This window comes from Lepidochelys kempii, chromosome 2 (genome assembly GCF_965140265.1).
Source record: "Lepidochelys kempii isolate rLepKem1 chromosome 2, rLepKem1.hap2, whole genome shotgun sequence".
Lineage (NCBI taxonomy): Eukaryota > Metazoa > Chordata > Testudines > Cheloniidae > Lepidochelys > Lepidochelys kempii.
This window is the reverse complement of record NC_133257.1, coordinates 6436227-6448387: the sequence shown is the minus strand read 5'-3', so window position 1 is coordinate 6448387 and position 12161 is coordinate 6436227. Positions and strand designations below refer to the sequence as shown.

Below are 12161 nucleotides of genomic sequence, written 5' to 3'. Positions count from 1 at the left end.
CCAGGGCTTTTTTGTTGTAGGTAGGCCAGATCCTTTCGGTCTAAGGATGACAAACCCCACATGCACCTACTTTCCCATAAAATAAATTTCCCAGGTCTTTCTACCTCTGACAGGCTGCATGTCAGACGTCCAGCATCGTGGTAGGAGACAGCAGTTTAATATCTATTCGCTCAGAGAGTGTCACATCGTAGTCATGATTTTCAAGACATCCTTTCTGAGAGACTTTCTCTCTCCAAAGTACTTTTCTTCCCCCTTTCAGTAATGTTCCTTTCTGGGTGCTCATTTTGAGCTCATTTTGTGCAAAGATAGAAAACTTCATCCTGTTACATGAGTCTTTTAAAACTGGGCTAGATAAAGCCCTGGGAGAGTATGCTGTAGGGAACAATCCTGCATTGGCCCCTTTGTGATGGACTGGATGTCCTAAGAGGTCTTTCTTGTCTCTGATTTCTAAGCTTTGGGGAAGCAGGTCAATCCCACAATTCACAAGATTTTCCCAGGCTCCAAAACAGGCCTGTTGAGGCTTTCCTCTATCTTTCTACCTGAGTGTCCAGCCAGTCAGGCCCAGAGATGCAACATATTCATAAAAAAAGAACAGGAGGACTTGTGGCACCTTAGAGACTAACAAATCTATGAGAGCATAAGCTTTCATGGGCTACAGCCCACTTCATCGGATGCATAGAATGGAAAATATAGTAAGAAGATATATAGATATATATAGATATATACACACATACAGAGAAGGTGGAAGTTGCCATACAAACTGTAAGAGGCTAATTAATTAAGATGAGCTATTATCAGCAGGAGAAAACTTTTGTAGTGATAATCAAGATGGCCCATTTAGACAGTTGACAAGAAGGTGTGAGGATACTTAACATGGGGAAATAGATTCAATATGTGTAATGACCCAGCCACTCCCAGTCTCTATTCAAACCCAGTTAATGGTATCTAGTTTGCATATTAATTCAAGCTCAGCAGTTTCTCGTTGGAGTCTGTTTCTGAAGCTTTTCTGTTGCAGAATTGCCACCCTTAAATCTTTTACTGAGTGGCCGGAGAGGTTGAAGTGCTCTCCTACCAGTTTTTGAATGTTATGATTCCTGATGTCAGATCTGGGTCCATTTATTCTTTTGCATAGAGACTGTCTGGTTTGGCCAATGTACATGGCAGAGGGGCATTGCTGGCACATGATGGCATATACCACATTGGTAGATGTGCAGGTGAATGAGCCCCTGATGGCGTGGCTAATGTGATTAGGCCCTATGATGGTGTCACTTGAATAAATATGTGGACAGAGTTGGCATCAGGCTTTGTTGCAAGGATAGGTTCCTGGGTTAGTGTTTTTGGTGTGTGGTTGCTGGAGTTCAATGCTAGAGGGGACCATTAGATCATCTAGTCTGACTTCCTGTATAGCACCAGCCATAAAATGTCACCCAGCTTGCCCCATATTGAGCCCAATAACTAAAGCTGATCTTCCAGAAAGGCATCCAGTCTTGAGTTGAAGACATCAAGAAAGAGAATCTACCACTTCCCTTGGTAGTTTGTCCCAGTGGTTAATCTCTCTCACTGTTAAACATTTGTGCCTTATTTCTAAGTTGAATTTCTCTGGCTTCAGCTTCCAACCTTTTGTCCTTGCGGTGCCTTTCACAGCTAGATAAAGGAGCTCCATGTGACCCAGTGTTTTGTCCTGGTGAAGGTACTTACACTCTATCATCAAGTTACTTCTTAATCTTCTTTTGGATCTGTTGAACAGATGGAGTTCTTCAAGTTTCTCATTATAAGCCCTCCTCTCCAGCCCTCAGATCACTTTTGTGGTTCACTTCTGGGCTCTCTCTAACTTTCCAGGGCCCTTTTTAAAATACGGACACGAGAACTGGCTGCAGTGTTCCAGCATTGATCTCGCCAATGTCGGATATGGAGTTAAAATCACCTCCCTAGTCCTAGTCACTGTTCCCCGATTCAGACATCCAAGGATTGCATGATCCCTCTTTGCTACAGCATCGCATAGAGAGCTTCTGTTGAGTTGCTTGTCCACTCTGACCCTTAGATCCTTTTCAGAGTCACTGCTTTCCAGGATATAGTCCCCCGTTCTGTAGGTATGACCTGCAATCCTTGTTCCTAAATGTAGAACTTTGCATTTGGCTGTATTAAATACATTTTGTTTGACGGGGCCTCATTTAACAAGTAATGCAGATCACTCTGTGTGACTGTAGTGTCCTCATCATTATTTATCAATCTTGTATCACCTGAAAATTTTACCAGCAGTGATTTTATATTTACTTCCAGATCATGAATAGCCATCGGCCCCAGTACTAATTCCTTCAGCACTCCCCTAGAAACACCCCCATTCAATGATGATTCCCCATTGACAGCTACTTTTAGAGATCTGTCAGTTAGCCAGTTCCTAATTCATTTAATGTGTGCTGTACTGATATTGTATAGTGATAATTTTTTAATCAGTACATTGAGAGATACTAAGCCAAATGCCTTACAAAAATCTATGTATATTATATCTACGGAGTTGCCTTTATCAACCAACCTTGTCATCTCATCAAAGAATGAAATCAAGTTTGTTTGACAAGACCTATTTTCCATAAAAGCATGTTGACTGGCATTACTTATAATCCTAGCCTTTAATTTATCAGTCGAATCTCACATCAGCTTTTCCATTCTTTTGCATGGGATGGATGTCAGGCTAACCAGCCTTTGGTACCTAAGTCATCCTTCTTGCCAATATCATTAGCACCTTTCCAGTCTTCTGGTGTTTCACCAACATTTCAAGATTTATTAATAATTAACATCAGCAGACTAGAGATCTCCTCAGACAACTCTTTTAGTTGTGCAGGTTAGCTGGGCCTGCTGATTTCAAAATGTCTGTCCCTGGTAGATGCTGTTTAACATCTTCCTTAATTACTAATGGACTGGAAAGTACCACAACATCCTCCTGTGATACGAGCACATCATCCTGCTGCTTAGCACATCTAGAATGGAAATATTTATTGAACACCTGTCTTTTCCACATTGTTATTACCATGATTACATAGAAGCCCGTGTTCTGGTATGACTCCCTTGCTCCCATTCTCTGGGATGATGGCAACCAAGTGTTTCAAGGCAGGGACTAGTTTAGGGGAGAGGAGGGCTGCATGTGGCTGCTTTTGGCATCCCCTGCTCAGGCATCCCCTGCTCCTGTTAGGGAGGGGCCGTTTCTTCTACATCAAGGCCATTAGGCAGAGAGTCTGATTCCAAAGTGTGGAGCCGAGCCCTTGTTTGCGCCATTCTATCTGGATTTTTAAGGCTTTGTGTGTGGTCCATGAGTAGAAACGTTCATTGGATTCCAGGTTGCCTTCCCCCTCCTCTTCCCCTCCCCCACCCCCATCCCGTTGACCACCCCCCTCTGCTTTCTCTGTCTTTCAGACCGATTTTGAGAAGGATGTGGATATGGCTTGTAGATCAGGTGAGCACATCACAGGTGAGAAATCAACAAGTGACCTGGTTTGGGGATTGAACTTGGACGTTTTTTTTCCTTACTATCTGTGTGTGTCTGTGTCCCCTCGGTGGCTTGCGTGTTTGTATATGGCTGCCCTCGCTCCCGCCCCCACCTCAAGAGAATTCCTAACTCTGCCCCTTCGCTTTGCTTATCCCCTTCTTCACCCATGCCTTGCTTGGCCTCTTGGCTAAGATCAAGCCTCACCTCGATTTAACACCTTTTATCCAGGGCCTATGCCCTACCTGGCAGGGGTGGTGGGATCTATGACCTTCTCCATCTCTCACTACTGGGACCTGATTTTGTCTTTGCTTAGAGAGTCATCTCTGGGGCTGGCCTCATACCCATCAGGAGTCCTGAGAAATGGGTGTAAATCTGGAGCATCCTCTCCCAAATCCTTGAATGGACAATTGCCCTCTGGGTCCATCCATACCAGCAACCGCTTGGGCAGTCATAGACCAGACGGTGCTTGGGGAGATGGCCCTCCCCTTCCCACACACAACCATTCATTTCAGCCCTGCAGATTTGCATGGGCCAGCAGTCCCTGCTGTCGCAGCCCCTCCTCAGTCACTCCCGTTTGTCCCATGCCCACTGTGCTGTCTCTGAAAGTGCTGTCCAGAGTCTGCTATGCTGCCTGTTCCTCTTTGCAGGTTCTGTTCCCTCCTGCCCTTGGCAATGCCTGACCAGCTGGCTGATTTTGATCAAACCTTTTGCAGAATTTCCGACTCTCATTGGCTCTCCCAGATGCCTCCCCTTTCCCAAGCAAGAGTTTTCCCAGCTCATTTGGCCCTTGTGTATAATTCACATCTTCCAAACCAGGATCTCCCTCTAGCTGCCATGGACTTTGCATCCTGTGTGCTCATTTAGGGGGCATCACAGAAGAGTTTATCTATCTATCTATCTATCCATCCATCCATCCCCAGACACCCCCTCTTCTATCTATCTATCTATCCCCATACACCCCGTCTATCTATCTATCCATCCATCCATCACCATACACCCCCTCTTCTATCTATCCCCATACACCCCATCTAATCTATCTATCTAATCACATTCTCTGTATCATTATCAATTTGTCTATCACCCTTACCCTGATGGTATGTAATGCCACAGTCTCTTTCTGTCTATACCTTATTCAGGGTCTCTCTCTTTCTCCTTCTTTCTCTCACACCATATTTCTAGCGTGCTCTCTCCTGCTCTCTCTCCCCTTCCTGATGCTGAGGACCTGACTTTCAAAAAAAGGCAGGTGCAAAAATTGTGCAGACAGGAGTGTGCCCAAGGTGCGCACGTGGTGGCATCAGATTTGCCCACAAGGCAGGTATTTGCACATACAGCTGGCTAATTGGGCATGTTGCATGCACAATTGTGTGCTTTTGAGAATCAGGTCCTGAAAATCAGTGCTGAGCCCCAGACAGGCTCCTCCTTGTGCTGCCTTAGAGTCTCTGGCTCCTGGGTTGGGTCTCCCCGAGCAATGGGAGGGAGCCTTTTGGTGTCAGGTGACTCCAGGACAGAAGACTCCCTGATCTCCACCTTTGCTCACTAACCTGGCCTGGTTTCCTTTGCCAGCAGCCAGCTGTACAAGTCTTCAAACCCCAGCAGACAAGAAATGAAATAATCCCAATTTGTTGTGCGCCACAGCCTCGAGACGAGACCTAAGCACCACCCCTGGGGAAGCCAAAGCATTCAGGGAGCTCCCATGCACAAAGCATGTCCCAAATGCTTCTTTGAATACAAGCCACAGTGTAGAAAAACACCCAACAACCCACTGGCTGTGGCTTTTGCTGAAAGGGCATTGTTAATAAAGCACCGATCCTGATACCTTAACAAGGATAAGCTGGGTCCAAGGCAACGTGTGGCATTTCCACTGAGAGCCAGTGGCAGAATTTGGCCCATGAATGGGGCCAAAGCAAAGTTATATCCTAGCGCTGTTCTCTGGCACAGCCATCATGACTGAGATGGTCACCGTGCAGCGGGTCTGGTTTTCAAAGAGGTTTTATGGTTGGTTGGTTTCTCCTGGCTTCCCTTTGATTTTGCCCTGCCTGCTCTGCACCCGCTGGAGGTACCTACACTCGTCCAGCACTCACCATGCCTGGCACAAGTTAGCAGTGAAACTGCAGCACCATGTTTTACCTGGCACCAGAAATCCACCGGTGCCATACAGTACCTTGATCATAAATGGGAATGGCTGAATGGTGCCAGGTCACAGCAAAGCCTCTGCCTTGGCTCCTCTCCTGTCTGCTGCATTGGGAAAAATGTGTAAAAAGAGCCTGGTTTTTTGTTTGGTTTTGGCTGGAATTGTTTCCCCTTTTCCATGCTGAAATGCTGGGTAAGTAGCTTTCAGCCCCGCCCACCCCAGAACCCTGTGACTTTATCCTCTGAGGACATCCAGGCTGATGTCACGAGCTTATTAACATTTCTGTTGCAGCCTAGAACCAGCTGAGCAAAGCAGATTTTAATGAGAGGAGGAACAGCTGTGTTTGTGTCAATGGATGATGCTCTGTGTGTGTGTCCTGTGTATATCTCCGAATTGGCATGATTGCCCCACCCTCAGATTAAGGTTCTTTCCTATATGAATAACGAGCACTCATTTAGCTCCCTTTGGCTTCAAGGCAGTGGTTGAGAACTTCAAAACCCCTGGTATAATTATCCCCCAACGTACCCACTGGCCCAGTCGCCAGCGTGGGGATGTCATGTGCATGGGGTCTAGGAGCCAGAAGCATTGATCTGCCATTGTAGCCTCTATCTGAGGGAGTGGAGGGAACATGCTAAGGGCGTTTGATTGTGGTGAGATGGTTGAAGTTGTGTGTGGAGCTCAGGTGAGGTGAGTCCGAGGTGCTGAGGATGCTTCTCTGTCTCCTGCAGTGCTGAATAAAGACATCACCACATGCAGGACCTCGGCCATCACAGGCACGCTGAAGCGCCCGTCGCTGCAGGATGAGGAGAAGCTGAAGCTCCATCACCAGAAGGGGTCCTCGAACTTTAATAGTCTTCCAGCCAACGTCTCTAAGATGCACCTCCAGGGCTCCCCGCACTACCTGGGGGCCATCAACCTGAACGAGTTCAGCAACCACACGCTCACCCTGAAGAAGGAGAAGAACCAGCCGCCCAAGTCTATCTACATCTGCGATGGGGACATCTTCAAGAAGTTGGACTCTGAGCTCTCCAGGGCGCAGGAGCAATCCCTGGACACTAGCTATGTCATCCTGCCCAGCAACAGTTCCTCCACCCTGCGGGCCAAGCCACCCAAGGACGATGGCAAATACAGCATCAACATAGACCAGATGCCCCAGACCCGGCTCATCCACCTCAGCATGGCAACCGACCCAGGCTTCATCGTCAAGAGCCCACCCAGGGAGCCCATGGCTATGACATGCACCGAGGTGCAGGGCTCCCCCATGCTGCAGCAGCAGACCATCTCCAGCGAGTCGCAGATCCCCAACAGCCTGTGCGACCCGGGCGACTCAGGGAACTTGGGCATGGTGCCCAAGAGCGAGACAGTCTCCACCCTCTCCATGAGCTCCTTGGAGGTAAGCAGGCAACCTGCGGCCACTTTCACCCATAAGAACATCCCAGTTGTCACATTGTTCATGCCACACTTTTCCTTCTATGTTGATGCCTTCTTTCCTACAGTGGCCGATGCCAGATGTTCTAAGAGTAGAACCCTGCCTTGAATGCTCCCAGCTGTGCAGTTTCCGTGCCTCTTTAATGAGAGGGGAAATTTCTTCATGAACTCCCCTAGTGATATCAAGTTACGATTTGAATCTTGAGGATTAAGAACCCTTAAAGTTTTCATCCTAGGTAGTTACATTGCAGATGCCCTCTCTTTCCCATATAAATGTCTAATCAGTTTTTGAAGCTTTCCCTCCCTCCTAGTTCCAGCACTGGGTATTTTGATCAAAGATTTTAGGATGGGAAGGAGCCAAAGAGTTTCTTAGCCCCTTTTTTTTAAATCCAGCAGATGCAAGCTGCAATGTTCTCTTTACCTCCCATAAGTCCTGTGGAAACTGGATGTATTGAGCGTGTTCAAAGATTATTCATGAGGTTTTAGCCAAACCACTCCCATTCATTTTAATGGGAGGCGTGTGGCTAAACCTCCCAGTTGGCTTTGATGATTTCAACCCGTCTGGGAAGAGATCGGTAAATACGGTTATGGGAAGCTACAGGAAAATTCCAGTGATTGCAGAGTTAAGTTCTGTGTGCACAGTTCTCCCTCACAGACATCCCCTGCAACCCTATGGATGTCGGTGGCATATGAGTGATAGATAGATGAGTGCTGGATTTCCTTGTATTCGCTGGTTCTTCTGACTGCTATCCCTTGGCAGCTCATTTCATCTAGTAACAACTCTCCCAAGTACAGAATTCCCACCCAGCCAGGTTCTTCCTTGGCAGACGTTTAGTCCCTCTTGGTTCTTATACTTGGCCCCAGTTCTAACAGTCTTCCAGAGCTCACACACGGTTTCTGTCCCCTGGGGCAGTGACCGAGATTGTTTCTATCACTCCAGTTGTCTCCTTTGTATCAGAGCCAGAGCTGCAGGATGCAAGCAGAGCAGGGTGGGGAAGGAGGCAGAGGCTGTCTCTCTGTCTCTAGCCACTATGCAGGGGTGCGATCACTTACCAATTTTTCTTTCCCTTTGAATCTTCAGAGACGGAAATCCCGGTATGCAGAGCTAGATTTTGAGGTGAGCGGTTCCTCCTTTAAATCCTTTTACGGAGGGGTGAGAAGGGGGAGAGGACCAGGCTCTGCTTTTCTCAGCGAGAGTTCCCCTAGCTGCAGGAGCACTGCCTTCAGCCAAAGAACCAGGGAACGGGCTAGAAGCGGACAGGTGGCTACAGCCAGCCTGGCCAAACTGGGAGGTTCACCCTGTGTATCTAAACAAACGTGGGATTTACACTTATTTGGTATGGCTTCATTTATTGAGCAGCAACTGCTGAGTAAATGTTTGTAAATGAAGATTTTAAGTCAGTTTGCACAAGGCCTGTAAACAATCTCATCTGTCAGTGAGATGCTGATAGAAACCTGATATTACAATATACCAGCATCGGGAGTCTGGGCCACTTTCCAGCCAGTGTGAGAGGTGTTCAGGGGTCCTGGGTCTTAGGCCAGGTCTACTCTACAGACTTATATCGGCATAGCTACATCGCTGAGGGGTGTGAAAAATCCACCCCCCTGAGCAACGGAGTTATACCGACCTCACCCTGGTGTAGACAGCGCTATGGCAGCAGGAGAGCTTCCTGCTTCTCGTGGAGGTGGAGTAACTACGCTGACAGGAGACGCTCACCAGTGCAGCGCTATACGTGTAGAACTGCTGCCAAATATAAAATCTGCTCAGATGATTCCCATCACCCTGGTCTGGGAGCTCCTCACAAGATTAAGGCGCCTCCCAACACCCGTCGGAGATGAGGAAGTATCCACGTTTTACAGATGGGGAGATCTGAGGCACAGAAGGGGGAAGCGGTTGCTTTAAAGAGGAAGCCAGGCTTCACACAGGAAATCTCTGACAGAGCTGGGAACTGAGTGCAGGTCTCCTGAGTTCTATTGCAATGCAATGAAGCCATCACTTTGAAGAGGAAGGATGGTTGGGTGGTGAAGGCATCAGACCATCCTTCCTCTTCAAAGCTACTGCTTCATTCCAGAATCAGCCATCACTCCTGGGACCGCATGGGGAAGAAGGGAGTTTGCTCGAAGCTTGGGCCCTGAGGTTTGCTCCAAAACGTAGGATCCTGGGCTCAGTCTGAAATAGTGACACTGTGTGGCCCCAAATTCTGACACTCACGTGTTGGGCTAGATTCGAACTCAGGCCTCACACTTCTTCAAAAGCTTTGCAACCCTTGGGGAGCTTTCACGCTGAGATTCAGGTTTGTCACAAATCCTGTAACAAGCCAAAACTCAGCTAGTTTGGTGTAGGCTTGAATTTTCCTGCCTGTAGCGAGATCTAGAGTTCTAGTATCTAGGGCCCAGGTCCTCAAAGGGATTTGGGCACCTAACTTGAACCTAGGTGCCCACTTTGGCAGTTTCCTAGTTGGTGAGGGCAGTGTAGACTCTGATGCCACCATCTTAAGGGGAGAAAGGTTTGCTGACCTTTCGCACACGTCTTTGCTTCAGAAAATCATGCACACGCGAAAGCGTCACCAGGACATGTTCCAGGACCTGAACAGGAAGCTGCAGCATGCGGAGAAAGAGAAGGAGTTACCGACAACGGAGAGCAAGGTCAGTCACTCACCCTTTGGAGCTGGGGGCTTCCTGCTCCAAGAACCATGATGAGCATGGGGGTGGAGGAGAATGCAGGGGCTCATACCAGAACCCTGCCCTTCAGTGTCACTCCACTCTCAATATACTGACGTGCACGTGTGTGTGTAAAATCCTAATGGTAGTGCACAGCCAGTGGAGTGTTCACTCTCCTCTAGCTCACATGTAGTGCAGATACAGACAGTTCTGAGCTCTGTTCCTCATGTCTTGTGAGGGTGTGTGGTTCAGCTTGTGTCTGTGGTGTCCATCTTCTCTGCACCGAGTCAATGGAACCTTTAACACCTTTACAACGTGGACTGGGGAGCAGAGGGAGGGCGCAGTGGAGATGGGTTGGATCCCCATTACCATCTATGGGAGCTGGTCTCAAATCCAAGGCAGGAGTGGAGACCATAAGTTGTGACGTTTGGACAGTCAGGGCGGTGGGATTTATGCCGATGGGAAAGGAGAGGGATGCTGCTGAAGGAGTCTGACCTCAGGACAGGGGCTCCATTAAAGACACTTGTGTCAGTGACCTGTTGTGAGGTGACTTAGAATCACAGGGTTAGAAGGGACCGCAAGGGCATCTAGTCGAACCTCCTGCCAAGATGCAGGATGTGTTGTGGCTAAACCATCGCAGACAGACGGCTCCAGCCTCCTCTTGAAAGCCTCCAGTGAAGGAGCTTCCACGTCCTCCCTAGGCGTCTGTTCCACTGCCCTACTGTTCTCACAGTTAGGAAGTTTTTCTGAGCGACCATCAGTGGCAGGGAGGCGATGTTGTTGGAAGAATACAGGGGAAAGCCGCGGCCTTCCATGGAGGGGAAAAGAAAAGGATCTGGAAACACGAAAGGCCCATAAGCTGCTTCTGGCCCTGTGCAATTGTGTGTATTACACTGAATTATACTGCTGCTGTCAGCTCCAGCGTATGTATCGATGTGAAGTTCTAAGCCATCCAGTCTGTGAGGTGGCCCCGGCAGGGACGTTCCCTCCAAGGAGTGAGTCAACCACAGGGAAGGCACATGTTGCTCTAGTATGGGGGAGGGCAGTGCACGGTGGCCAAATTGGGTCCAGCATGAAAGAGCCGTAGTGACAAAGAACTTTTCCTGCAGCAGTAAGGAAAAGCAGGCTGGCCAAAGGGCCATCTTTTGGGTGTCTGAGCCCCTCCATGCCTGCTGGGCTGGTGCCAAATGGCTGGCAAGTAATTTAATCTAGTCCAGCAGAGAGGGAAAAGAAGTAGCAGCTGCAGAGTGGTGGGCAGCCTGGCTCAGGGCTGTTCTCTGTGAGACCGCTGGGGATTGCTCCAAGGTGGGATTTCTCTCTGTTGGTTGGAATTTCCCCCATCCATCTTCAAGAGAAGGCAGAGTTGGCATTCATGGCCATCTGTGGCACGACCAAAAGGACTAGCCAGTGAGTGACTGCTGGGGCTTATTTTGTTAGGATTTAGTTAGAGATCAGGCCAAGCCACAAGGTTTAAAGTGTGATAGGGTGAGAGGTTTTGGTTTGGTTCATTATAAACACAGGGCCCAGCTATAACACTGGGATCTGGGCTAGGATTGTGTAGTCGATGGTTTTGGAAGTCAGGGTTTTGCTCCATGCAATCCCTAGTTTTACTGTGCATGGTGGTTTACTGCAAGGGATCTGCTTATAGAGACTGGCTGTTCAGAATGACTAGGACCCTCAGGCTGACAAACGGATTCAGTTTATACAAGAACCAATCCTAATCTTTGCCCAGACTCCAAATGGATTTTTATTTGAGATGGACAGTCAGTACACTCTTCACTTGCTATGTTCCTCCATATTTCCCAGTTTTGGGACAGTACTGGGAGCAGAAGAGCCTAAATATTGCAAGAAAGCCTCTCTGTGTAGGATTCCTAGGCCAGCTTTACAAACTCAGGCTGTTCAGATATTTCAGAGAAGTATCTGAGCTTATTTGGTAGCCTAATGTTAGGAGACTTGGTTCCAGATATACCACCAAAGGGCTTTTGGATGGTAACAGCTTTCAGCATGTGCTGGAGTTGGACTGAGGAGATGTATATTTTAAATATTTGCACAGGGCAACCTGATTCTCTTTCTGGCCATGACCTTTCTTACCTTAGGTGCATTAAATAAGGAGCCTTCTAAGCATTGGTATTCAGTGGTCAATAGTGGGGTTTGGTTATGCAAAGTCCTAAGCTAATAAGAAAAACTATCACTTCCCTCCTGCACCCCTTTCCTGTCATTCCCTTGAACTGGCTGCTGTCTGACCTCATATCAGAGAAGGCAACCTTTAGATACCACGGATACCTTTGTTAAACCACCCCTGTTTCTTTTCTCTGTGTGTTTAGGTTATAAAACAATGGAGTGTTTCTTCTGGTGGAAGTGATAAAACTAATGTTAGTGTAAGTCTGCCTTTCTGCTTTGCATCAGAGAGCCTTGTAGACAAGTCCCAACCCCTGCCATGACGCATGACTCCAAACACAT

The 12161-nt window shown here is 48.0% G+C and overlaps 1 protein-coding gene across 4 annotated transcripts in view; it reads left to right on the top strand.

Annotated features, from left to right (window-relative positions):
- The window catches only part of ADGRB1 (adhesion G protein-coupled receptor B1), a 372262-nt gene that overhangs the window by 349792 nt on the left and 10309 nt on the right, over positions 1 to 12161 (top strand). For all 4 annotated transcript variants that reach the window (XM_073329984.1, XM_073329983.1, XM_073329982.1 and 1 more), the window contains 4 exons: positions 3409 to 3463; positions 6341 to 7005; positions 8122 to 8157; positions 9582 to 9686. In XM_073329984.1, coding sequence (XP_073186085.1) covers positions 3409 to 3463; positions 6341 to 7005; positions 8122 to 8157; positions 9582 to 9686 — 861 coding nt within the window. The remainder of the gene's footprint in view (positions 1 to 3408; positions 3464 to 6340; positions 7006 to 8121; positions 8158 to 9581; positions 9687 to 12161) is intronic.